We start from the raw sequence: 23,910 nt of genomic DNA on the forward strand, positions 1-23,910 counted from the left end.
ATGTTGTAACCGGGTGGTCCACAAACAACTTTCTAGTTATGTTCCCTTTCTGAGGTTGAAGACTTGAAATACAATCTGGACATTTATCTTGGTGACCTGCACAATCACTTCAAAAGGAGAGACCTCTGCCCCTAGGTTATTTCATTAACTTTTGTGACATAGTGGGGCGGGGGGAGCCTGAAACTGAAATAGAGGATACTGTAGTGTCCTCCAAACTGTTTCTGATTTGCAGTAGCTGGCCCCCAATTTAGTTGGTGTGGTATGATTGTAGGAGAAGTAGCAGTTGGAAATGTAATAGCAGCAATCACAGAAATGTCATGTTCTGTGTGAAGCTCAGCTTTTTCCTCTTAAATTCACTCCATTTCTCCTTTTATGTCGGCTTACAGAGCAGGAAGACTCCGGGCTGAGCACGCAGGACCCACGGGTTCGTTTTCATAGTGGTCTTCCAGGGAGAGAAGCCCCCAGCTCCGTGCAGTCTCACAGCTGCTCCTTAGAACACAGGCTCCTGGGTCCTCCAAGGCCCCGACCGGGCTGGGCCCGGAGCCCACACCCGAAGCAAGCCTGGTGGTGCTCAGTGACTTTTCTCCCTTGACGAGCGCAGTAGAGGAGGGGGGTGGAGTGTCTTTATCAAAATCCCTACACAAAGAACTGCCCTGGGCTGAGCGCCTGGATTACACAGAAGGCTGCAAGGAGCTGGGTGGAGTCTGGCTTCTCAATCGTCCTAGGGGTGGCTTGAAGAGGCCCAGGATGGCACCACTTGAGGACTGCCCAGGTGCTTATAGTGACCTCGCAGGCTTTGTGCTGGCACGGCCTGTCTGCAGCACCTTCCCCTTTGGGACAGGCACAGAACCGGGCTTCCTCAAGTAAAACTTTCAGAACTTCCAGCCCACGATAGGATTCCAGACACTGCATGGTTATCAAGAAACTCTTAGACAGCTAGGGGGCTGGACCTTTTGACTTTGTGGCTAGTGCTGTATCCTGAATGTGATTCATCAAACATCATGGCAGCCCTAGTCAGCTCCGAATCCACAGGAAATTCAGGCCCCTCCCAGAACCCCCCTCCCCCAGTATCTCTTTGGAGCCCAGAGGACCAGTCCCTACCAGCTGGAGGTAGCCCCTGAGTGACCAAGTGCCCATCCGAGGAGCCTGCACCAGGCAGGTGACCTTTGAGACTTGTCAGGTGACATGTTTGTTGGCCGTAGCTCACAGTTGGGGGCCATCCAGCCTAATCTCTTGAAAAAGTGAAGGATATTATTCAAATTACTGAACTGGAACAAAGACAAAACTCTGAACAAATTTAGTAAGACAGTAGTGATGTGATTGCCCATGAGTGTACCAGCTGGCAAACATTTAAGATCTCGGTGTCTCCCTCCTCCCTTGTCTTTTGTTATTCAGAATTATGGAGTAAGAATGCAGAACAGGACCCACTTGTGCTGGGAAAGGCCCTGCTCTTGTCCACACAAAGTGGGTGTGAGGGGCAGCATCTGAGTGAGGGGGTGAAGACGGAGGTGGATGGAGGGGGGGAGCAGTGAGGAGGAGGAGCAGAGGTAGGGGGATAAACAGGTGGGGAAAGCAGCTTCCCCCTTACCTTCAGCTCCCCCTTCCCTAGGGCCGCCTTCCTTTTTTTTGAATGGGAAGATGACGCATTGAACATGGGCAATTCTTAACTGATAATGCAGTTGTTATGAGCGATAACAATGCAGTGAGTTTGGGATAGTTCTCTCTTTTTTAAAGATTTTATTTATTTATTTGTAGAGAGAGGGGAAAGGAGGGTGAAAGAGAAGGCGAGAAACATCAATGTGTGGTTGCCTCTCACGCGCCCCCTACTGGGGACCTGGCCCGAAACCCAGGCTTGTGCCCTGATTGGGAATCCAACCAGTGGCCCTTTGGTTCAGAGGCCGCACTCAGTCCACTGAGCCATACCAGCCAGGGCTATATTTCCCTTTTATAAATGCATTTTTCTAGGGTTCCTGCTTCAATGGAGAAGCAGCTGGAGCCAGCAGAGTCAGATTTTCACACTCACACGATTCCTCTCCTGTTAGTGAGAGGCTGCGCAGGGCTGGAACCGCCCCTGCACTTCTTTCCCCCAGGCTCTCCCAAGGGCCCTGCGGCTGTGCCCTGAGCAGGGGTGCCCCCGAGCCGGATGTCGGGCTGTGTGTTTGCGTGGAACTCTGGTCCACGTACAGACCGGCTCTCCCAGGACTCTGAGCTCCTGGACGGTGGGGGCTGCCCTGATGACTGTTCCCGCAGCACCCAGGTGGACAACGCAGGTGGGCTGGAATCTTGGCCGAGCAGATAGGAGAGCCGACGAAGCTAGTTGACTTGGGTCTCGCACTGGGCTTGGCCAAGTCCCAGCCGTCCAGTGACCGAGTTGTCATCTGTGTGCTCTGTGCGAGATGCCTAGAGCTCTGAGAGACAAAGACCAGCCGTGGGCCCACTGTCGTTTCACCTCAGTCCCGGGTGCTTAGCGGGACTTTTCCAGTGGGAGGCAGGACGCCCAAAGGGCGTTGACATGGTTTGCTGCTCTGGGGCATGCCAGCCTTGAGATTTTCATTCCTTTTATTATTGTTGTTGTTGTTGTTATTTTTTAAGGATATTTTTGTTGATTTTAGAGCAAGAAGAAGGGTGAGAGGTGGGTGGGAGGGGGAGAGAAAGAGAAAGAGAGAAACACTGATATGAGAAACATCAGCTGGTTGCCTCTCTGATGTGCCCTGACTGGGGATCAAACCCACAGCCTTTTGGTTCAAGGGCTGATGCTCCAGCCAACTGAGCCACCCAGCCAGGATTCCAGTCTTGAGAGTTTTAAATGAACAGCTATTAATGACAACCGGGGTGGGTCTGACATCTGGCTCTGTCCTCTGTGCCCCAGGGGTTACTTGGCTGCAGAAACTCTGCTGCTGGAGAAGCCACCCTCTCTCCTGTACCCGTGCCTGCCTGCATGTCTCCGGGTCCTTTTGACCACGATGCCCTTCACTTTGGGGGATGCCATTGTCCAAAGCAGCTGAAAAGTAAAAAATCCCAGCGGGAGGGGCGAGCCGAGGGCAGAAGCCCCACCTTCCCCAGGCCCCTGGCACCAGCTGTCCTCAGCAAAACCCAGGAGTCTCCGGTGCCGGCGGCTGACCTGCCAGGGAGGGGAGGCCGCATCAGACCCTGTCCTCTCCAAGTGGGGGGTGGCCTCCCTGTCGCGTTGGGTGAAGGGCACGTTTGTTCTGTTTTTCAGAACAAACTAAGTTAAAACCAAACCTTGGATCTTCTCAATTGTATCTTGAGCCTGAGTGAATACTGATAATTTGTAAAATCTTGCCAAGTTGAGGACAGCAACAGCAGGAACCTTTCTTGGGTTGGTGGAAGGGCTCAGATAATGGACAGCTCTCTGGGACCTGGGGGAAGATCTCGGGAAGTGGGGACGGAGGTGCAAGCCTACACTGGGCCTTTTCTTTGTCCCTCCAGGAGGTTTATGATCACAGCTAGCCTGCTCGTGTTTGAAATTCTCCCAGTAGAATCTGGCAGGAAAGCGGACAAAACAGGATTTGCTGTTACGTTGTTAATCAGGGAAATCTTCCTTTTTTAATGTCAAAACTAAATTTAAGCAATCTGAAGTCTGTATGCCTGGGTCTGGCTGTGCTTGACAGCCTGTGCCTTTCCTGGAGCACCAGGCATGGTCTGATTTTCTTGGAAAGTAGATCAGGAACCGAGGACAAATGACAAATGCTGAGGCGCGTGGTCCTGCCAGAGGAGAGTGGATGTGAGATACAGCTCGTCTTCTCTCATTTTCACTGTGAAGGTTCCTGGTGATGGGCTTGCACACAGGAGTTTAAGGAATAAGGTTATAACAATCAGGAACACATTCCTGGAAAAGTGACCTGAGAGATACGTATCAGTAACAAGCAAGTTATTGACCAACAGTAGCATTCATAAAAACAAAGGGATGGAGTATCTTGAAGGGTCAGCAGTGAAGCCCAGAAGAATTGCATATTTTAGCAGGAAGAGGAGGGGGTGGGAGAAATGTGACATCTTGTTAGGGACAAGTGTGGGGCTGGTGACACCCCAAAGTATTTAGGATCTGAACTGTGTGACCCTGCCCCCCACCATCCTGTGGTGACTCCTTTCTCTCCGGAAGATCACTGAGACTCAGTGCCACGGTGCTCCTGTAGGTGGCATATTGGAACCCCTCCCTAGGGCCGGCCAGCATTGGGGGAGCTTATGAGGGTGCCCAAACATCCGAAAGGTGACCAGACCTATAAACCTCATTGAGCACAGGCTGGCATCATGTAGCCAGGGAGAGATGGGCGGGGGGGACGAGTGGCTGGGGCCTGTCTCAGGACAGTGGAGGAAGGTGGGGGCCTCCGAAAGGGGGAGATGTTTCTAGTCTCCCAGTTTCTCCTTGCAGGGGCACTAAGGGCTTCCCTGTGGGTGCCACTGGGGGCAGGGACTAAAGCAAACCTGAAATGGAGAGGGCAGAGTGTAAGCAATAAAATGGAAAGGTGGGATCACTGGTGGGTCCACAAGTCAAGTGTATGCCAGTCAAATTAGTTACACCTTCATCTGGAAGAAGGGACCCTGCCAGGTATTAAGCCAACAGGGGGAAATAATAATGAACCATAAATATGCTAAAAGACAAAGTACAAAGAAGTGTATTGGTAATCACCTAATGCAGACGAATCCTTTGTCCAGCAAATGATTTCAAATGGCTTCTGTTTGTACATACAGTTACTAGTTTTCTCTTTAAACTCAAGATTGCTTCCAAAACACTTGATTTAAGTTTCTTTGCCAAATTTTCACTGGAGGAATAAGATTTTAATGTTTGTTCTGGAACTCTCAGGACATTCTTTACTTAGGGGATTTAAAATGTTCTTAAGTAATCTAAATAAGCCATCAGCGGTGGTGTTGAAAGTTTGCCAGCTCAGTGAAGCGGACTGTGACATTGAGACCAGGAGAACCGAGATTTTTATATCCTTGAAATAAGAGACTGAATGTCAGGGGGCAAAATCTAGGTGTTGCTTTCTTGTAAGCAGCGGAAGTAAATATTTTTGCTTATGCAACTCTTTATTTCACCTCAATATTCTATAAGAAGTTTACTCAGTTAACTGAACATTGATACCGTAGAAATTCATTGGAGAAGAATGAATTTAATTTTACACACACAAAATCCATTTCAGGAACCAAATGTTGAGGAAGGCTGTATATCTTAGCTTTGTTCAAAGAAATAATTCTGAGGCGTGTTGGCAGTGTGAACTCAGCTTCCTTTTAAAATCTGTTTTTCCCACCACAGACTAATGTTTGACTGTTGGAGACTTATCTTCTGCGAGAAGACTAGAAGCAAGGATTGTTCTTCCCCACGAGGACCCAATGAGGCCAAAGCAGAAGAACGTGATCATCAGATCGATGTATCTGACGTCATCAGGCTTGTCCAAGATCAACTAGAGGAGCCAGGGACAGGTAGAGGCCTGTTTTAAACTTCGTTTTGATCCTGAAGCTCTTGCTACTAATTGGACTCCAAAGTCTTGTTCTTAGCGGTTCTGGTCGTTGCAGGGACTGAAGAGTTTGGGATCTGGGAGGACAGTTTGCAGGCCCTCCTGGGTGTGCGCTGGGGGTGTGCCTGCTGAGCTCAGGCCGCTGTGACCTGACACATGTAGGCGAGAAGTCTCAAGGTGTTTGCTCTTTGCCTTTCTGGTGGTTATTTAACTGAGCACATTAAAACGAGGTTGGCTCTGGGGAGAGATCATGAGAAATGTCTATTTGGGTTTTAAACAAAGCACAGTGTACCTGAAGGGAACTGTTCCCAGCCTTTGCTTCAGTTTTCAAAAACACAAGAGCTTTTGTTTAAATTTGCTCTGCTGTCATATTGAGATGGTGAGGAAGCTTTTACCAGTCTCGGAATCGGTGACCCCTGCCCAAACGACAGAATGAGCAGCACCCATCCTGGTGAAAGGACCCACACTCCTCAAAGCTCCATCTGACCCCTGAATCCCAGCCTGGGGATGCATTTCCCCTTGTCCCTGGCTAATCTGAGAGCCTTCATGCGTTTCTTCATGGAAGGGCTCCAGAACTACCATTTTCATTAGACGAGGCTAGTGCAGCCACAGCCTGCCCAGGCGAAGGGGTGAATCTGGCGGTGGTTGTGCTGCCTGGTACCGCAGTGCCCACCTGGGGCTGGGCCAGCACCAGGCAGGCCCCCAAAGCCAACAGCCAGAGGCTCATCTGGGCACTCGGATGAAACTCCTTGCGCTCTAAACCTGGAGCTGTCTCGGCCCTGCCCTGCGCTGACACGTGCCATGCCTACCCTGCACGGCTGGGCTTGCTGGGCAGAGAGGTCTTCATTCCGAGCCTGTGCTGCTGTCCCCTGGCCTCCTCCTCAGGGCTGGTCCAGGGTTTCCATCCTGTGATGTGCATCCACGGGTGAGCATCATAGCTGTGCCATCGTCGGACTTCTGGCATTTGCATGTCTGCTCCTGAGGGGTGTCTTGTGTGTGCCCCCAGAGCCAGCAGCTCCGAGCCATAGCTCTGCTGGTCAGCCCTCGCACTTGCGAACGTGGTTGCTGTTTGAACTTGGCTGGCTGGGGGCTTGAATTCCAGTGTGGTCGCCCTACCAGCCGTGTGTTTAGTTTTGCAGGTTTAGAAACTTGATTTTCGTCACTTTCCTCGTTAGTGATGGTTCCCAAGCAAGAGGCTGAAGCCTATACCTCTAAGCCCATCTCCTCGTGTTGAGAGCGCCTTGTTTTTCCAACACCGAGTTTTATTTATGACCCAGTCACAGTGCCGGTTCTCTGATGTGCACCCTGTGAGGAACAAAGTCGGTGCTGAGATGGCGATCGCTTGGGAGAGCGAAGGAAGGAGAGGGTTGCCGGGAAAATGCTGCCTAAAACCTCTGCTCCTGCTTTGTCAAAAGGACTTAGAAAGGAGGCGAGCTTCCAACTTAAGCAAGAGGATGACTGAAAGGGTGCCAGTCCCTACTTCTCATTAGCTTTTATGGCTGGAAGTTTGTCTAGTCCTTCAGTGCTCAGCATGGCTGCACATGAACCGCCCGGAACCACTCGGAACCCAGCAGTGGTGGGCTTTCCCGAGCGCCAGGGAACCTGCTGTGTGTCAGGTTTGTGGGCTGCGAGGGAGCTGACCTGTGGCGGAAATGGAGAGCCTCCGTCACCAGCCTGGCTGCCTGAACCATTCCCTAATTCAACTGTGTCTCCTTGGCTGAGCAGTACGAGACCCTGTGTGGTGATGAGAAGCAGGACTCCAGAGCAGAGTGCCTGGGTTCAAATTCCAGTTTGTCACTTTGTCACTCTCCAGCCCCAGGAGTGAGGGCAAGTCGTGAAACCTCTTCACTGTGTGGGTAACGTGGCGCCATGCCAGCGGGGTTGCTGGTAGGGCCCCATCAGCGTGAGGTGCTCAGGACAGTGGCGGGCAGAGCTGTGTCTAAGTTCTGAGTAATACCACCATCCCAAGCCTTCTTCTTTCTCCCCTAACCTGCAGGACCCTTTTAGAGCTACACACACACACAGGAGCTTGTATGCACACACATGCACACACAGTACATTTTAGCAAGGAGGGCTTTAAAGCTTGCCTGGCTGTCCAGAGTTCTTGCTCTCTGGATTCCATGTGGTGCTTTTGCATGTAAATGCCAGATATGTGTGAGCTGCCACTGCCATCCTTGCCTTAATGTGGGTGAATGATGGGGCCTGCTCCAGTCTCTCTAGCTCCACAGGCACCCACATCCTCCGTTGGACAGGGTAGGTGACCCCATGCCCACGGTAACAGCAGTTCTGTGCTGTGATGCTTTGGCTGGACTTCCTGTTCCTGCACCGTCAATTGGAGACACCTCACGCAACAAGCTACCAGTTCAGCAAGGAAGCAGTGGTCTGGGAACATTCTGTTCATCTTAACACCAGTGTGAGAGATCGAGACGGTGCACATACACTGGTTAGCAGCTTCCGTGTCGCAGCAGAGGTGGAGGGACAGAACCAGTGCCAGTGGCTGTGATGGCCTGTCAGGTAACCCGGGCAAGCTTTCCTGTTTTTAGAATGCCACTGCCATGCCTGTTTACTCTGTGAAAAGTTTTATGGACTCTAATCAGTGAAGAGTGTCTTTAATGATGCCAACCATTTTTTCCCAACAAACCTCTTGAGTACCTTGAACAGGTACTGGGGGACTTATAACCCCACAAATAAAATGCAGTCCCTGTCCTGGACTTAAAGTAAACAAAGGCCATCTGAAATATTAGGTTGAATCATGAAGTTGCCATTGTGCCCGTCAAACACCTTTGAATATCAGTAATTTCATGTGGCTGAATTAAATGCCTTAATGCATTTGTGATGTCCGATTGCGCAGAATTCTGAGAGCAGGCTGGGAGGTGTGAGCGTGTCCTCCTGGAGAAGGCTGGGGGTGGGCAAGAGCTGCAGGAAGAGGGAGACTTGAAAACTTTGTAGCAACAGAGGCCACATTATGAGAGATTCTTACAGGGGGCGTTGCACGAGCAGTTAGCTTGGGCTTTGAAAACATATTTTGGGAAAGGCAAAAATGACCACAGGAAACTGCTGCTCGGAAGGAAATTGGCTCTTTGATTATCTCCAGTGTTTCTGGCGTGGATGGTAATCACAGCTTGATGAAGAGTGAGTGAATCGCAGTGATTGCGGCCTTTTCAGGGGTCGCGTTGTGCAGAGTATGATAGATGTTGTCTTCCAAAGCTCATGTCATTTTCTTGGGAGAGTCATGCCTTGTATGCCACTGAATGTTGCAAAGCTGTCCTGGGGAGCGGCCGTTCCAAGAGCGCCCCACACAGGCAAGGAGAGGCAGGACAGTGTGAAAAGAGTACCGAGGGGCTGCGCTTGGTCGCCCTTGTCTTTGTGGGTTTGTGAGTCCCAAATGGGACGTTCTCAAAAGATGAATTCATTGCTTGTGGAAACAGAGCTTTCATTGTTGCTATAAATGGTTAACTTCTCCTTTTTAACTTTTCCTGATATCTTGGTCTTTTTCACTTTGACTCTTTATAATATTCAGGAAGCTGGCAGGAGTTCCAATTCTTTAGAATACGTATTCATTGCACATGAATTTACAAATGACTGGGGACTAGCTGGTGTGTTACTGGTTGATGCCAGAAGCACCAATGGTGTTCTTCTCATAGCAGCTCTCTAAGGGCCAGGGCCAGGTGTGGTGGTCCCTGGAGGGAGGGGACAAGGGCTATGTATGACTCTCCAGGTTGCAGCTCAGAAGGCCCTGGAGTGGATCAGTTCCCCAGCCGCCTCTCCAAGGCCTTAGGAGGTTCCAGGGAGTCCTCTGATCTCCCCAGATCTAGATGGACCCTTCTAAATGGTATCATCTTGGTGATTTTCACCACTGATTGAAATGGATGTGACATATTACTTAGAACTGGGAATAATGACTCTGAGCTCATGAAGAAACGCTCTTCACGTGAACTAAAGATGCCTGGAAAGCAGCTCAGCTACCAGAGCCCCAAATCTCCTTATCCCCCCACCTCTGACAGCCAGCACCACCTCTGTGGCACGTCTGGAAACAGCAGCTGTATAATCAGTGTTTGATCAGAGAGTTAGTGGGTTTTCTGTTTAACTGTGCGCTTTATAGTAAGTGCTGTGTGATTAAGGTCATTAAGGAGCCAAACTCTCCCCTAGAGAAAGCGCATCTGTCAGTGTACAACCGGTGGAGAGCGTGCTGGTCAACAAGACGCCGAACTGTTCCTACGCTCCTCCACCTTCTCCCAGCCATGCTGAGCTGGTCTTCTGGGGAGGGGGTCTTTGCTTTGTCTGAACCATCCCTATGTCATAAAAATTCTTGCTCCCTCTTGCCTTGCCCACTTCCTGGTCAAAACCCTGCCCATCTGCCCAAGACCAGCAAAAGTATCAGCTGTTTCTGCAGCAGTCCTGTAATCGCTGTTCCCAGTCTCTGCCCTGGGGATGTGCCTGGACTCCGAGGGAGTGCTTGCTGTCTTCACCTCTGGCCACCTGGGTTCCTGTGTCTCTAGAGTCACTAGGCAGTGTGAGGACAGGGAATATGTCTGTCCCCACTCCACCCCCTACCTCCGGTCTATAGCAGCGGGCTCCCTGGCTGCTGTGCCCAGCACGGGTTGGGGCAGGCTGCAGCATTGTTCCCCTCAGCCCACTTCGGAGGCCCGGGACAGCCCCGTGTCCCGTACAGGCGTTTTCTTCTTCCATGTGCGCACCATGGAAAGGTTCGGGAGGCACTGCCCTAACACACAGGGTAGGCAGCTGATGGTCTAGGCAACCTGAGAGGCAAGTGGTGCTTGGTCGGTTGACAGTGATTCTGTGACGAAGGTGCATTCTGCTGAAGGACCTGAGTGAAGCAGAGAAAAGGAAGAGGTTTTACTACCCAAACATTAACACTGTGCATTAGAAATCTCCAGGAAGAAGATTAACCACCAACAAAAAACTAGAAAAAAGTTGCCACGTGACAAAAGATATGGCCTTTATATATGCAAATCTCTTACACAGCAGAAGCAACGGGATGCAGCTTTATCAGAAAGCTCGTTGTGAGGCTTGCAGAGATGACGCACCACCATACAGACAAGAGATACTCACAAATGAGAAATGTAGATTTAACCAGACCTCTTTTTCTCCATTGTATGGACAAACTTAGAACCCACTGCTGGTAAGGATGCCCGTCCCTATAGCTGTACTGGAACACCGGTTGATAGAATGGGTACAAATCTTCAGATGTTTTGTTTTCAACAGGCAATTTCCACTTGTGAGGATTTAAACTAAGGAATTAATTTTAGAAATTGTTGCAAAGGTTTGTGAACAAAGATGTTTATCATGGACATTATTTATGATGACGATTATTTGGGAAAAAGCAAAATTACAGGATGAGGGGTTTGGTCAAGTTACTTGGTTGTTGGGATGATCATTCTCCCCTGTCTTATTCTTTAAGTAAAACAGCCAATTATAAAATGATGTAACATGACAGCAATTTTCTAAACACAAAGTATGTATCATTTTGATAAAAGACATAAAATATGCACTGAAATGTAAGCATTTATTATCACATATTTATAATTTGTTTTCCTCTGTTTTTCTGCTTGGGGAGCCTTATTATCTCTGTGAGAGTACAGGGTTTCGGAGGCCGGTTGTGAGACTGTGCCCTGGAGGCGTGAGGGCCGGTCTCCAATCCTAGGCTGACCCCTGTTCACAGGGAGCGGGTGGTCTCCCCCTGCCACCCTGCGGGCTACTCATACTGGTGCCATTTCTGCAGGAACTGTCCCCATCCTCGCTGTCTCACTGGGACCGCACCTGTGCTTATCCCAGAGGCTGGGGCTCACCCAGCAATTCTGAAGAAGAAATGTCATGGGGGAATTTTCCTGGAACTTTGCTGGTGTTCCTTGAGCAAAGGGCTAGGTATGAATAAAGCCATGGGAAAGCATAATGGTTTAACTCACCTGGCAAAATAAAAAGCTGCAGAGAGATTCTCAGAGGTTTACAGCATCTCAATTGCAGAGATCTCCTGAGATTACCTTAATCCTGACCTTTGTGGAATGTGTCTGGCTCCTTTGTTCCAGGAGACAAATGTGATCTTTGTTCATTCAGGTGAGAATGGTTTCACAAAGCCCTTTTGGACCCCTGGGTTTGGGAAGATGGGCCACTGGTAACAGTACAGTGCATTGTATTGGAATTTCATGTGCTGTGTAGGAATTCTGTTAACATTTATTTTTTAAACAGATCTCCTCTTTTCTGAACTCTGCAGATTATTTCTCAATTGCTCTACATATAGGGCATTGGGGCATATTATTTCCCATTCAGTATTTATACCAAGTCCAAACCTTAATTTTTGTATTTGTACTGAATCCTTCAATGTTCCAGTCTGTTCCCCCAGTTCTGTTCTCCCCCTTTCCCCTCACCTTCCTTTTCTCTGTGTTTTGATTTGTAATAAATAACAAGCATCTTCATGGTTCAAAATCAAAATACTAATGGTCCCTGACTTATAATGGTGTGACTCATGGTATTTTGACTTTGCAATGGTGTGAAAGTGATACACATTCAGTAGAAACTGTGCTTTGAATTTGGACCTTTTCCTTGGCTAGCAATACATATGACATTCTCCCATGATGCTGCACGGTGGCAGGGAGCCTCAGCTCCCAGGCAGCCCCACACAGCGGGGGTGGGGGGTGGGCCCTGGTGCTCTACCATGTGCTATGTTGCCAGTGATTTGGGATATTTGTGTTTTGTGTTCCTGCATCGCATCACATCTCCTGCTTTTGGTGAGAAGAAGAGGAAGGCAATTACTCTTGAGATGAAACTCAAGATAATTGCCCAAATGTAGGCTAATTTGCAAGCATGTTTAAGGTAGTCTGGACGAAGCTATGATGTTTGGCAGGTTCTTGTATTACATGTACTTTCAACTTAGGATATTTTCAACTTATGAGAGCTTTATGAAGATACAAACTGCTCATCAGTTGAGGAGCATCTATATTATGAAAGGTACACCTCAAAAATTCTTGCTCCAGTCCTGCCACTAGGTGCCCATTCTTCACCCCAGAGCCAGGTTTCTTCATCAGTGTCCCATGGACCGCCTCCCGGGGTCTTTACACAGATACAAACAGACATTGGTCTATTCTTGGTTCTCTCCTGTTTTATGCAAGACATAGCATGCTACAAATGCTGTTCTATATTTTTTCCCTTCTTAATATACCTTGGAGATAATTCTGTATAAATAAATAAAGAGTGTCTTTTTTCTTTATTTAGTCACACAATAATCCTTTGTACGGATATACTATAGCTCATCAGTCATTGGTGGATGCTTGGGTGTTCGTTTGTTTGTTTTTGCTATTGCATACAATGCTGTAGTTAATGACCTTGTGTGTACATACATATTTCATTTTGTACATGTGCTGGATTTCAGGTTCTCAGTGGCTGAGTCGGGGCAAATGCTTTTGACAGCTTTGCTTGAAGTTACTGTTATGTTCCATGGTTTCCATTTTTCACCCACAGTCAGTCACGACTGGCCCTCTGTAGAGATTCCCCAGTGGGAGCTGGTTTCTATTTTGTGTTTGTCAGTCTGAGAATTGAAAAAAGCTACATCATCGTGGGCTTAAACTGTTTGTCTTACAAGTAAGATTGAGCATCTTCTCATTTGTTTGTTATTTATATTTCTTGTTAGCCCATTTTTAAAATTAGGTTACTAAGCTTTTAATGGCTTCTAGAAGCTCCTTATGAATTACGCAGACTAGTCCTTGAAAGTTGAGTTGAAAGTATTTTTCTCAGATTGTCATCTTCTTGACTTTCCTTTTTACCATTTTAAAGGTGTAGTTGAATTCAGTGTTTTGTGGCTTTGGATTTTGAATCAAAGTTTTAAAAGGCCTTCTTATTCCAGGGTTATGGGGAAACCACCCACTTTTTCCTAGTACTTCTATTTACACTTAAACCATTGATCCATCTGGGTTTATTTTGTTGTATAGTGTCAAGTATGGATCCAACATTTTTTTTCTAGTCAGGTGGCCCTAATGCCACTGTTAAAAAACTCTGTTCCACAGATTAAAGTCACCACCATGAAAATACATAAAATTTCCATATGCATTTGATTCAATTTCAGGAATTCTGTTCTGTGTCATTGGTCTATTTGCCTTTCATTTTCTGGCACCACAATAATTACTGGGGCTTTATGACATGTCTTCATTCTGATCAGGTTCATTTGACTTTATTGCTCTTCAGTAGTGTTTCCTGGCCACTTATGCTACCTTTTTATTTTTATATGAACCAAAGTTCTGTTTAATTACACAAATGCACAGACAAATCTGCAAATAATTATTGTTTTATTTCTTCCATTTTTTTATACCTCTGATTTATTTTCCTTATCCAACTGCATTGTCCAGTATCTCCAGGACAATGTTAAATAGCAGTGGAGATAGTAGGCATCCTTGTCTAGCTAGGTTTTGGTGAACATGCCTTCTATAATTTTCCTCTTCAACATTATTTTGGCTTTTGGGCTGAGATGTATACTTCAGTGCATGTGTACATGTGTGTGTGCATGTATCATACTAGATAGAATACCCATCAATTTCCTGTACTGAGTCCTTCAGAAATCAGGAATAAATGTTGAATTCATCAAGTGCTTCTTCAACATCTGTTGAGATGATCATAACATTTTTATTTAGATATTAATTATGAGGTAATATATTAATGAAATTTCCCATATTTGATCTTTTGCAGTCTTCTCTCTGCATTCCAGTCATGATATCACTTTTTAAATATGTTGCTGGTTCTATTTAATACCCCTTCCTCCCTTTCTTTTTTTCTTCTTTCCTTCCTTCCTTCCTTCCATTTGATATTTGTATATAATATGTCCTGGACATCTTTCCACGTCCATTCACATAGATTGACCTCATTTTGTATTTCAGATGTGATGTACTTTAATTAGCTATTTACAATTCTCTATGTTATAGACATTTTTAGAATAGTTTCAGATTAACAGAAAAATTATGAAGATGGTGCAGCTCTTGTATATCCTATACCCAGTTTCCCATCATTAACACCTTGTATTTTTATGGTGTATTTGTTATAATGAATGAGCCAATGTTGATATATTATTATTTAACAAATTCGATTTTATTGACATTTTCCTAATTTTTTACCCCATGTCAGTTTTCTGTCCCAGCATCCCACACGACATTCAGTCATCATACCTCCATAAGCTCCTCTTGGCTCTGACAGCAACCCCACAGTCTCCTCGTTTTCAGTGACTCTGACAGCTTTGAGGGAGACGGGTCAGGTGTTTGGTAGACTGACCCCCTACAGGGACTGGTCTGGTGGTTTCTCATGGCTGTACTGGAGTTACTAGTTTTGGGGAGGAAAAACAGAGAGGTAAAGTGCCCCTCTCGTCACATCCTATCAGGGGTGCGTGCTGTCACCATAACCCAACACTGTGGACATCGGCCTTGATCACCTGGCTGAGGTTGTGTTTGCTTCGTTTCTCTACTCTGCTGTTACTCCCCGCTCCAATCTGTACTCTTTGGAGCTGCATTGCTATGTGCAGCCCACACGTAAGGAGTGGCACTATTTGGTACCATTTCATAAACATTTTTTTATGTAGGTTCTTATCAGTAGGATTTATCTGTGCTTTTCCTTCTGTTCACAGGATGTCACATTTTGGTATCAATGTTTGGTTCCCTTTGTAAAAAGTGCTTGAAATTTGTCCTTTTTCTGTACCTTAAGTGTCAGATAGTGCTGGAGTGATTCATTCTATGAATGTTGGTAGAACCCCCCTGAATGATCTGGGTCTGGTGCTTCAGGAGGGAGCAGCTCTTAGGCAACTTTCTTTCTTCCATGGAAATTGGTCTGTTTGACAGGATATATAGTTCCTGAAAATTCCATTTTACACAGGTTTTGAAATAATTGCATAGTAATTGCGTATAATTTTAATTTTTTTCTTCTTTCAAGATTATTTTTCCTCTTTCTTTTCTGTTTTTTTACTGTATTCTTTATATTGCCATCTATCCCTCCTACACCCTCTTCCACCTCCACCCGCTCACCCCGTGGTTACCACACTGTTGTCCACGTCCATGAATTCTTTCTCTTTTTTTTTTTTTTGCTCCATGCCACCACCTTCTTTTTTTCTCTCTTTTAAATATATTTTATTGATTATGCTATTACAGTTAATCCATTCCCCCCCTTTATTCCCTTCCACCCTGCACACCATCTCCCACCCGTATTCTCCCCCACCCCCCACCCCACCACTTAGTTCATGTCCATGGGTCGTACATGTAAGTTCTTTGGCTTCTCCACTTCCCATACTATTCTTAACCCCTCCCCCCGCCCTGTCTATTTTATACCTACCGTTTATGCTACTTATTCTCTGTACCTTTTCCCCCATTCCCCATCTCCCCACTGATAACCCTCCATGTGATCTCCATTTCTGTGATTCTGTTCCTGTTGTAGTTGTTTGCTTAGTTTGTGTTTTTGTTTTTTGGCTCAGTTTTTAATAGTTGTGAGTTTGTCGTCATTTTAGTGTTCATAGTTTTTGATGTTCTTTTTCTTAGATAAGCCCCTTTAGCATTTCATATAATAAGGGCTTGGTGATGATGAACTCCTTTAAATTGACCTTATCTGGGAAGCAGTTTGTTTGCCCTTCCATTCTAAATGATAGCTTTGCTGGCTAGTGTAATCTTGGCTGTAAGTCCTTGCCTTTCATGACTTGGAATACTTCCTTCCAGCCCCTTCTTGCCTGCAAGGTTTCTTTTTTTTTTTTTTAAGATTTTATTTATTTATTTTTACAGAGGGAATGGAGGGAGATAGAGAGAGAGAGAGAGAAACATCAATGTGCGGTTGCTGGGGGTCATGGCCTGCAACCCAGGCATGTACCCTGACTGGGAATCGAACCTGCGACACTTTGGTTCGCAGCCCGCGCTCAGTCCACTGAGCTACGCTAGCCAGGGCTGCAAGGTTTCTTTTGAGAAATCAGCTGCTAGTCTTATGGGAACTCCTTTGTAGGTAACTCCTTTTCTCTTGCTCCTTTTAAGATTCTCTCCTTCTCTTTAATCTTGGGAAACATAATTATGATATGCCTTGGTGTGTGCTTCCTTGGATCCAACTTCTTTGGGATTCCCTGAGCTTCCTGGACTTCCTGGAAGTCTATTTCCTTTGCCAGATTAGGGAAGTTCTCCTTCATTATTACTTCAAATAAGTTTTCCATTTCTTGCTGTTCTTCTCCTTCTGGCACCCCTATTGTTCAGATGTTGGAATGTTTAAAGTTGTCCTAGAGGTTCTTCAGCCCCTCCTCATTTTTTTGAATTCTTGTTTCTTCATTGTGTTCTGGTGGAATGTTTATTTCTTCTTTCTGCTCCAAACCATTGATTTGAGTCCCGGTTTCCTTCCCTTCACTGTTGGTTCCCTGTACATTTTCCTTTATTTCACTTTTCATAGACTTCACTTTTTCCTCTATTTTGCAACCATACTCAACCATTTCTGAGAGCATCCTGATTACCAGTGTTTTGTACTCTGCAGATGATAGGTTGGCTATCTCTTCATCACTTAGTTGTATTTTTTCTGGAGCTTTGATCTGTTCTTTCATTTGGGCCATATTTCTTTTTTGTCTCAGTGTGCCTGTTACATAGTAAGGGGAGGAGCCTTAGGTATTCGCCAGGGCGGGGCAACCCAAGTTGATGAGTTGTGGCACTATCAGTGGGGGAGGGGTCCAAGAGGGAACCATGATGTTGCTCAGCTCTTGGTCAGCTTTCAGTCACATCCTCTACTACCCACAAGCAAGTCCGGGCCTTCAAGTGCTGATTCCTGGGTGGGTGTTTACATTCTAGGACCCTGTGGATCTCTCCAACGGACTCTTCTGTGATGCTGGGAGTTTCTCCTGTAACCTCAACCCCCAAATGTGTTTTCAGTTGGTGGTTTCAAGGCTTTATTTCCCCTCACTGGAACCCTGGGTTGTGTGGTCTGTCTTGCTCTCCAGTTGTTCCTCCTGGTTTATCTGCATGCAAATCTGGGACCGCCTGGTCTGTAAGCCCCTGCCTTGCCCCAAGTCCTCTCTGCCTGGATGCCCATCTCCACCCCTCCTACCAGTCTGGATGAATGTTTCTTCTTTAACTCCTTGGTTGTCAGACTTCTATACAGTTTAGTTTTCTGTCAGTTCTGGTTGTTTTTCATTTTTAAATTGGTTGTTGTCCTTCTTTTGGTTGTGTGAGGAGGCACAGTGTGTCTACCTATACCTCCATCTTGGCTGGAAGTCCATCCCAACACCTTCTTAATGTGAATGTTTTTACTTTCTCTCTCCTTTTCTTAATTAGGTTAGCGAATGGATTTCTTTTATTATTTTTTTTGTTTCTGGCAACCAATTTCTAACTTTAGTTCTATTGGTTTTCCAATTTCTAATTAATTTGTTTCTGTTTTGTCTCTATTTCTTGTACTTTATTTCTAATTTAAAAATCTTTTGAGATCCTTCTTGATTCATTTGTTTTTTATTCAGTCTTTTGGGAAACAATGGAATGAACCTATTAATCTTACCATTCCCTCCCCACCCCTGTTTTGTTCTCTGTCCCCTTCTTGCCCAGTATCCCATCCATTGTCAGGCCTCACACGCCTGTGACACTTCAACTGGAATATCCTCTTGCTTCCTCCCAGCAGTGCAGCAGAACCAGAACCCCGGGGATTCCGTCTCTCTGCCTAGCCCAGGTGTGTGTGTACCTGGGTAAATGAAGATGGGTGTTGTGTGTGTCATTCAGGTCTCAGTAAAGCTATACAAAATATTCTACCCCGCAGACTGCTTTGATTTTAAATTCGTGACCGTGGGCCTCAGTGGGTCCTCAGTATCTCAGCCAGTGTTGCTGCATCTCCACCGGCTGTCCAGTTCCCAAATGGCAGCTCAGCCCTTTCTCTTCTCCTCAGCCCTAATGCTTTCCCCCTCCTTACTCTCTCTGTGGCATACCCTGATTCTTGCTCTACAGGGAGAGCTGAATCTGCTGGAAGAGTGCCTCCTGTCTGTCTCTCCACCTACCGCCCACCCCTTTGTTCCCCAGCACACACTTGCCTTCCTGCCTGCTGCCACGAGGACCTTTCCTCACACTGGCCCTGCCCATCTGTGCCCCAGCACCCCCTCTTCCCACACCACGACTCACTCCAGCTGCTCCTCCTTATCTTCCCTGCATCATAGAGTCTTTATTCTCCACTGGATTCATATCAGCTCAAAGATGCTGTTATTTCTCCCATTCTAGAACCTTCTCTCTAGCTCTGTCTGCACTCAATCTCTTAGTGATCTCATAGTCTCTTGGCTCTTGGCGCCATCCAGTGACGCCCAACTCTGTATGTTCAGCCCAGACCTTTTCCCGGAACCACGTTCGACTGCCTCCTCAACGCCTCTACCTGTGTGAGTCATAGCTGGCTCCACACCCACTTCACCCCCGGCCTCCTGTGCCCTAGTCACCGAGAATCCTTCTGGTTCCACAGGCCACAAAGCTTATCGCCTTGACTGTGCTTTCTCTCACACTTACTTCTACTCTGCCAGGAAACCCTGTTGGCTGCGCCTTCAGAATAAATGCAGGATCCCAACCCTCCTCACCATCGGCCCTGGCCCATTTCCCAGGCTGCCACCTTTATCTCACTGAGATCACCTTAATAGCTTCCTTGCAGGTCACAGGCATCTGTGCTTGTCTGCTCCTACCGCCTCTCTCAAAAGAGTGAGAAAATGGCTTTTCCTATGATGTTAGGTCAGGCCCTTTCTCTGCTCAAAACCCTCTAAACAGCTCCACTTCACTCAGGGCAAAAGCCAAAGCCAACGTCCTTGTGGTGGTTTGCCAGGACCTGGACAAGTCGGCCCCTCTGTCACCTCCTGTGGCTTTCTTCCTGGCCCCCTGCCTCAGCCTACAGTGGTGGTTCCCTCTCGGACACAGCCCTCTTCTCCCATGAAGAAGCAAATGCTGGGACCTCCGAGACCTGCTACGGGTCCCCTCACGGAATTACTGGCCCAGCTTTGCAGCTTCCCTGTCACTGACGCTGATACAGAAATACTTTCCTGTGATTTGCAGTTTGGAGGTTTTGTTTTCACATGTGGTTTACGCACTCCTCTTTGCTCTGGGGCATCGCTACACCAGGTGTGAAGACCGAGGCTGCCTGCACGCCTCTGGCACTGTGTGAGGCCTCTCGGTGGCCTCGGTGGTGAGGCCTCCCTGATGCTGCCATTCCCTCTCGGTGTGCCAGAGACAATCGCAGCCATCCAAGTTCATCTGGAAGAAATGAAACTGTACAGTGTAACTTTCAGTCTTTGGGTATTTTCTGAGTTATATATTCTCAAAGAATATATCTTACTATCCAGTAAGAATTTGCAATTTTTATGTGAAAATGGTGTTTTCATAGAAAAATGTTAGGAGCCACTGTTTTGTTTTGTTTTGAAAACATAGAAAGCATATAAAATATGCAAATTTTTATTGTTTTATTATATATGTGTTTGTTTTCCCCATAAGTCTGTATCGGTAGTCTTATTTTAGCTAGTTGAAAATTTGATCTCACTACTGAGCTAGACAACTTTTTTTCAGTTACACTGTTCGTAACAGTATTCATGTATTCCTTCATCTTATCAGAGCCATCTGTGACTCTGAAATGCAATTTTTTATTTATTAAATTAAGTAGACCATGAAATGTATTTGAGATGCAATATTACATTTCTCCACGCTTTGAAGGGCCCGGCCACCAGCATGGTTCCTGCGTATAATTTCTCCTCCTTCAAACCCCAAGTCTCGGCTGCATTATGCATGGGCAGTCACTTTCTTTCCTTCTCTCCTTAGACACAGAGATGCCCCAAGTGCTAGTTCTGCACCTCTTCCTGGAATGCCGTGCTTTCCAGTGTCTGGGGTTACTGAGCTAAGTTTTTCCCACCTGCTCTTGAGCTGTCCCTTGTGCAGTTTGGACTTTTTCTGTTTCCTGAAGCTAGACACGGGAAGATAACCACAGTACCTGGAAAGTTAGGTATTTCAGGGAAAGGGGCCGCATGTAAGCCCCACGGTGCCTCGCTGACCTGCAGAGAGAGGGCGCATGGATTTGTGCACAGAGAAGCTGGAGGAGGCCACCGAGTCCCTAGAACACAGTTCTGTGGTTGTCTAACAAAAATAAAATGTTTTGTGTGTAGCTGCAGAAGACAACGTTCCCCTGGTAAGCAGCTGTGAAAAGTGATGTGTGCACATTGCTGCCTGCACACCTGTGGTCAGTTTTCCGACACTTAGGGGCACTCGCGTGTGTGTTGGGCTGAGCTGGATTCCTGAGATGTGACATTGAACAAAACGACTAGAACTGACACCCTGATTGAAGAATAGGTCCAGGCCTACTGACAGAGACTCAGGATAGGCTGGGGTTGTGTGTGCGTCACATGGTTACCCAACGGGGACCTGCCCTGAGGGGGTCTGCCCAGGGCCAGCCCCTAGTATGTGGGTTCCTGACTTCGTGCGGGAGGGACTTCACAACACGAATGAACTGTGAAGAATACACTTATTAAAGCTGGGGGCAGTGAAACGAGGAAGGGCTCAGTGTAGAGGAAGCAACAGGAGAGCCTGGGCTGGGCTGCCCGAGCTCACTGGGAAGTCAGAGGGAAGGGGCTTTGGGGACGGGTTCAGGGGATTAGCCTGGGACAAGCTGCCAGCTGCCTGTCACCTTAGAGTTTAGGAGACGTGTGCCTGCGGGGAAATGTGTTGGGGAAGGAGAGGGAAACGGGTTGGCGAGGGCTGCTCCCCAGAGGGAGAGCACTGGGTCCTCTGTCTGTCTCTCTTTTTTTTATTGTTATTCTATTACAGTTGTCCCAATCTTCCCCCCTTTTCCCTCCTCCATCCAGCCCACCCCCTGCTCCCACAGTCCACCCTCACACCATTGTCCATGTTCATGGGTCATTCATACATGCTCCTTGACTAATCCCTTCCTCTTCCTTCCACCATTGCCCCCTCCCCTCAGCATGTGATCTCACCTATAAGAGGAATCTAATGAACAAAATAAGCTAACATGCAAAACAGAACTGGAGACATGGAAACAGGGAACAGACCGACAGCTGCCAGAGGAATGGGTCCTTTGTCTGGAGGCTTTTCTCTGTCTCCTGCAGGCGGGAGTCCTAAGGGAGGTCTCAGGGGAGAGTTCAGTAGAATAGTCATGAGTTCTCCAGGTGTGCCCTTTCAGGTCATGGTCTCCACTGGTTGGTCCGTGACAGGGCAGCGGGTATTTAGTCACTGCAGCTGGTTCTGGCATCACCCACCTGGTTTTGCTGATTTTCTGGGCCTGAAGCTGAAGCACAACTGAGGCCTGGATGTTCTCTGCAGGGAGGAAAAGCTACCCTGGGGGTGAGGTTCTTGTGTTCTCAGTTTTGCCCCCTACCAGGCACCGGGCGACTTCCACCCTGGTGACCAACTGCACCTGGCTATGAATTGCTCGGCCATTGTGTTCTGCTGTCTCAGTTTCCCTATTCTACCTGCCAAGAATTTTTCCTAGCTTCCCACTGTCCCGTCTCCACATGAGTACAGACAGCTGTTAAGCAGGGCAGAAGCCTCACGTAGGGGTAGGCGCCACGGGCCCGTGCTCCAGTGGGCCTGGGCTGTGAGGGAAGGCAGCGCAGCAGGTGGAGAGGACAGAGGCCCGTGCAGGCTGAGGGATGTGGTACGGTGTGTGGCGGCTCTCTGTTCAGAGAGAGTGCAGCTCGGATCGCCGAAAACCGGCAGAAATGGGGACTGTGTTGCCTTGTGGACAGGGAGATATTCACCTCAGAGGACGTGGGGTACTGGGAAGGGAAGGGGAAAGAGAGGACACACAGGAAGAGTCTGAAGCTGTGCCCCCTGGGGAGGTGCTCTTGAAACAAAGTAAAAAACTGAAACAGCCAAACTGGATGTGAACAAGCCTCTGGATCTAACGATTCATAGGAAATACTGGGGACAGAGGTGCACGGGGAACACCCCTGAAGGCATGTAATTGGCGAACCCAGGCTGTGAGAAGATTTACATTACCAACAACCTGGTCCCTTCAATTAAAAAAAAATTGCAAAGAAAAAAGAATTGGAAAGGGAATCTCTGAATCAAAGGACACCTGGGGGAACAGCAGCCAGCAGCAGCATGTGCACTGGACTGGGCTGCGTGTGGGTCCCAGTACAAACACACAGCTGGGCTTAGCAACCAGAGCAAAGGCATCGGAGAGCGCCAGTTAGATGTTTAGCACAGAAGAACTATCAGCTGTGTGTGGCCGTGGTGTTACTGATTGTGTTGTGCTCGGATTTCATAAAATGTCACCACCTTTCAGAAACATGTCCTGAGTGATTTTCATGGGAACACGCAGTGAATGCGGGTCTGCCTTAGACAGGTGGTGGTGGCGGCCGTGGGCAGGGATGTGTGAGGCCAGGCTGGACACTCGCACTGAAGTTGATGAGGTCTCGCAGTCCCTGCAGCGTTCTCACTGCGTCTGTGTGTGTTGATGTTTCTGTCACTCACAATCTTCCTACAGTGCGTGGTGGGAGAGACCCCCCTTCTCACAGTGTTCGCTGTGCCCTGAGTGCTGCAGCGGCCGTGGGTCTCCGGCACCAGGGTTAATTCTGTGTGGACGGGCCTAATTTCGTCCTTGAAGACAGTCATAGAGGTTATTTCCAGCTAGCCACGCCGGGAGTTAACGTGGCTTGAGACGACGTGACCTGAATGTGAAGGAACTATTTCCCGACCTTTCAAATACACACGGTGCTTTTTTCCTCCTTACGGAAAATCATGGTGACTATCTGCTCCTGGTATTTTTTTTAATAGGAGGGTTGGCATTTTTAGTTTCTTTCCACTGCCAGCACAGGCAGTGCGGAACCAGTTTGCCAGTTGTGCAGGCCCCTGTAGGGCTCAGAGTCGCAGCGGAACGGTCACGGCTGTGGCCCTGGGAAAGGGCTGCAAGTTGAAAGAGCCTCTTAGAAGCGTCGTGGCGCTTCCCATGGTGGGAATGGACAGGTGTGTGTCAGGTTCCCCACTGGAAGGCTTCTGTGTCAAGTGGCTTCTCCAGGTACCTGAAGCCTGAGGGTGCTCCCTCCCTCCTGGCTTTCTGCGAAGAGAGGTGGCTAGCTGAGGTTAGCACAGGACCAAGACACACCAGCCTTTTCTGGGATGACATTCAGAATGACTGTGGCAGGAGGGACCTCGCCCTACGTCCTCTCGTCCAGCTTCCTGCACGGCATGTGCAGACCCAGGGCTGCAGTCTGTCTCTCCCCTAACCCACGTTTCCCTGTGCAGCCCACTGGGAGAGTGAGTCTTGCCGTGTCCATTTTTCTTGCCTTCAAAGGAGTTCTCTTCGTTAACTTTGCTGTCTCCATAAATGGCAGCTGGGTCTCTGCATGAGCTGGAGTGTTTCTTCTGGAGTCCTGGTAGTCCTGCACATGTGCCCGGTCCCCCATCCTTGCAGTGCCTCAGCAACGCAGCTGCTGGTTCAACAGGGCCTGAACTTGAAATGTGCTGTCGGAGGTGGT

At 47.7% G+C, this 23,910-nt stretch overlaps 1 protein-coding gene across 4 annotated transcripts in view; it reads left to right on the top strand.

The window, feature by feature from the left end:
- MCF2L (MCF.2 cell line derived transforming sequence like) overlaps nt 1-23,910 on the top strand; it is a 169,606-nt gene that overhangs the window by 1,908 nt on the left and 143,788 nt on the right. For all 4 annotated transcript variants that reach the window (XM_036011475.1, XM_036011478.1, XM_036011479.1 and 1 more), the window contains one exon: nt 5,273-5,439. In XM_036011475.1, coding sequence (XP_035867368.1) covers nt 5,277-5,439 — 163 coding nt within the window. In that variant the 5' untranslated portion in view covers nt 5,273-5,276. Of the gene's footprint in view, nt 1-5,272; nt 5,440-23,910 lie in introns of those variants that run through there.

This window comes from Phyllostomus discolor, chromosome 11 (genome assembly GCF_004126475.2).
Source record: "Phyllostomus discolor isolate MPI-MPIP mPhyDis1 chromosome 11, mPhyDis1.pri.v3, whole genome shotgun sequence".
Classification (NCBI taxonomy): Eukaryota; Metazoa; Chordata; class Mammalia; order Chiroptera; family Phyllostomidae; genus Phyllostomus; species Phyllostomus discolor.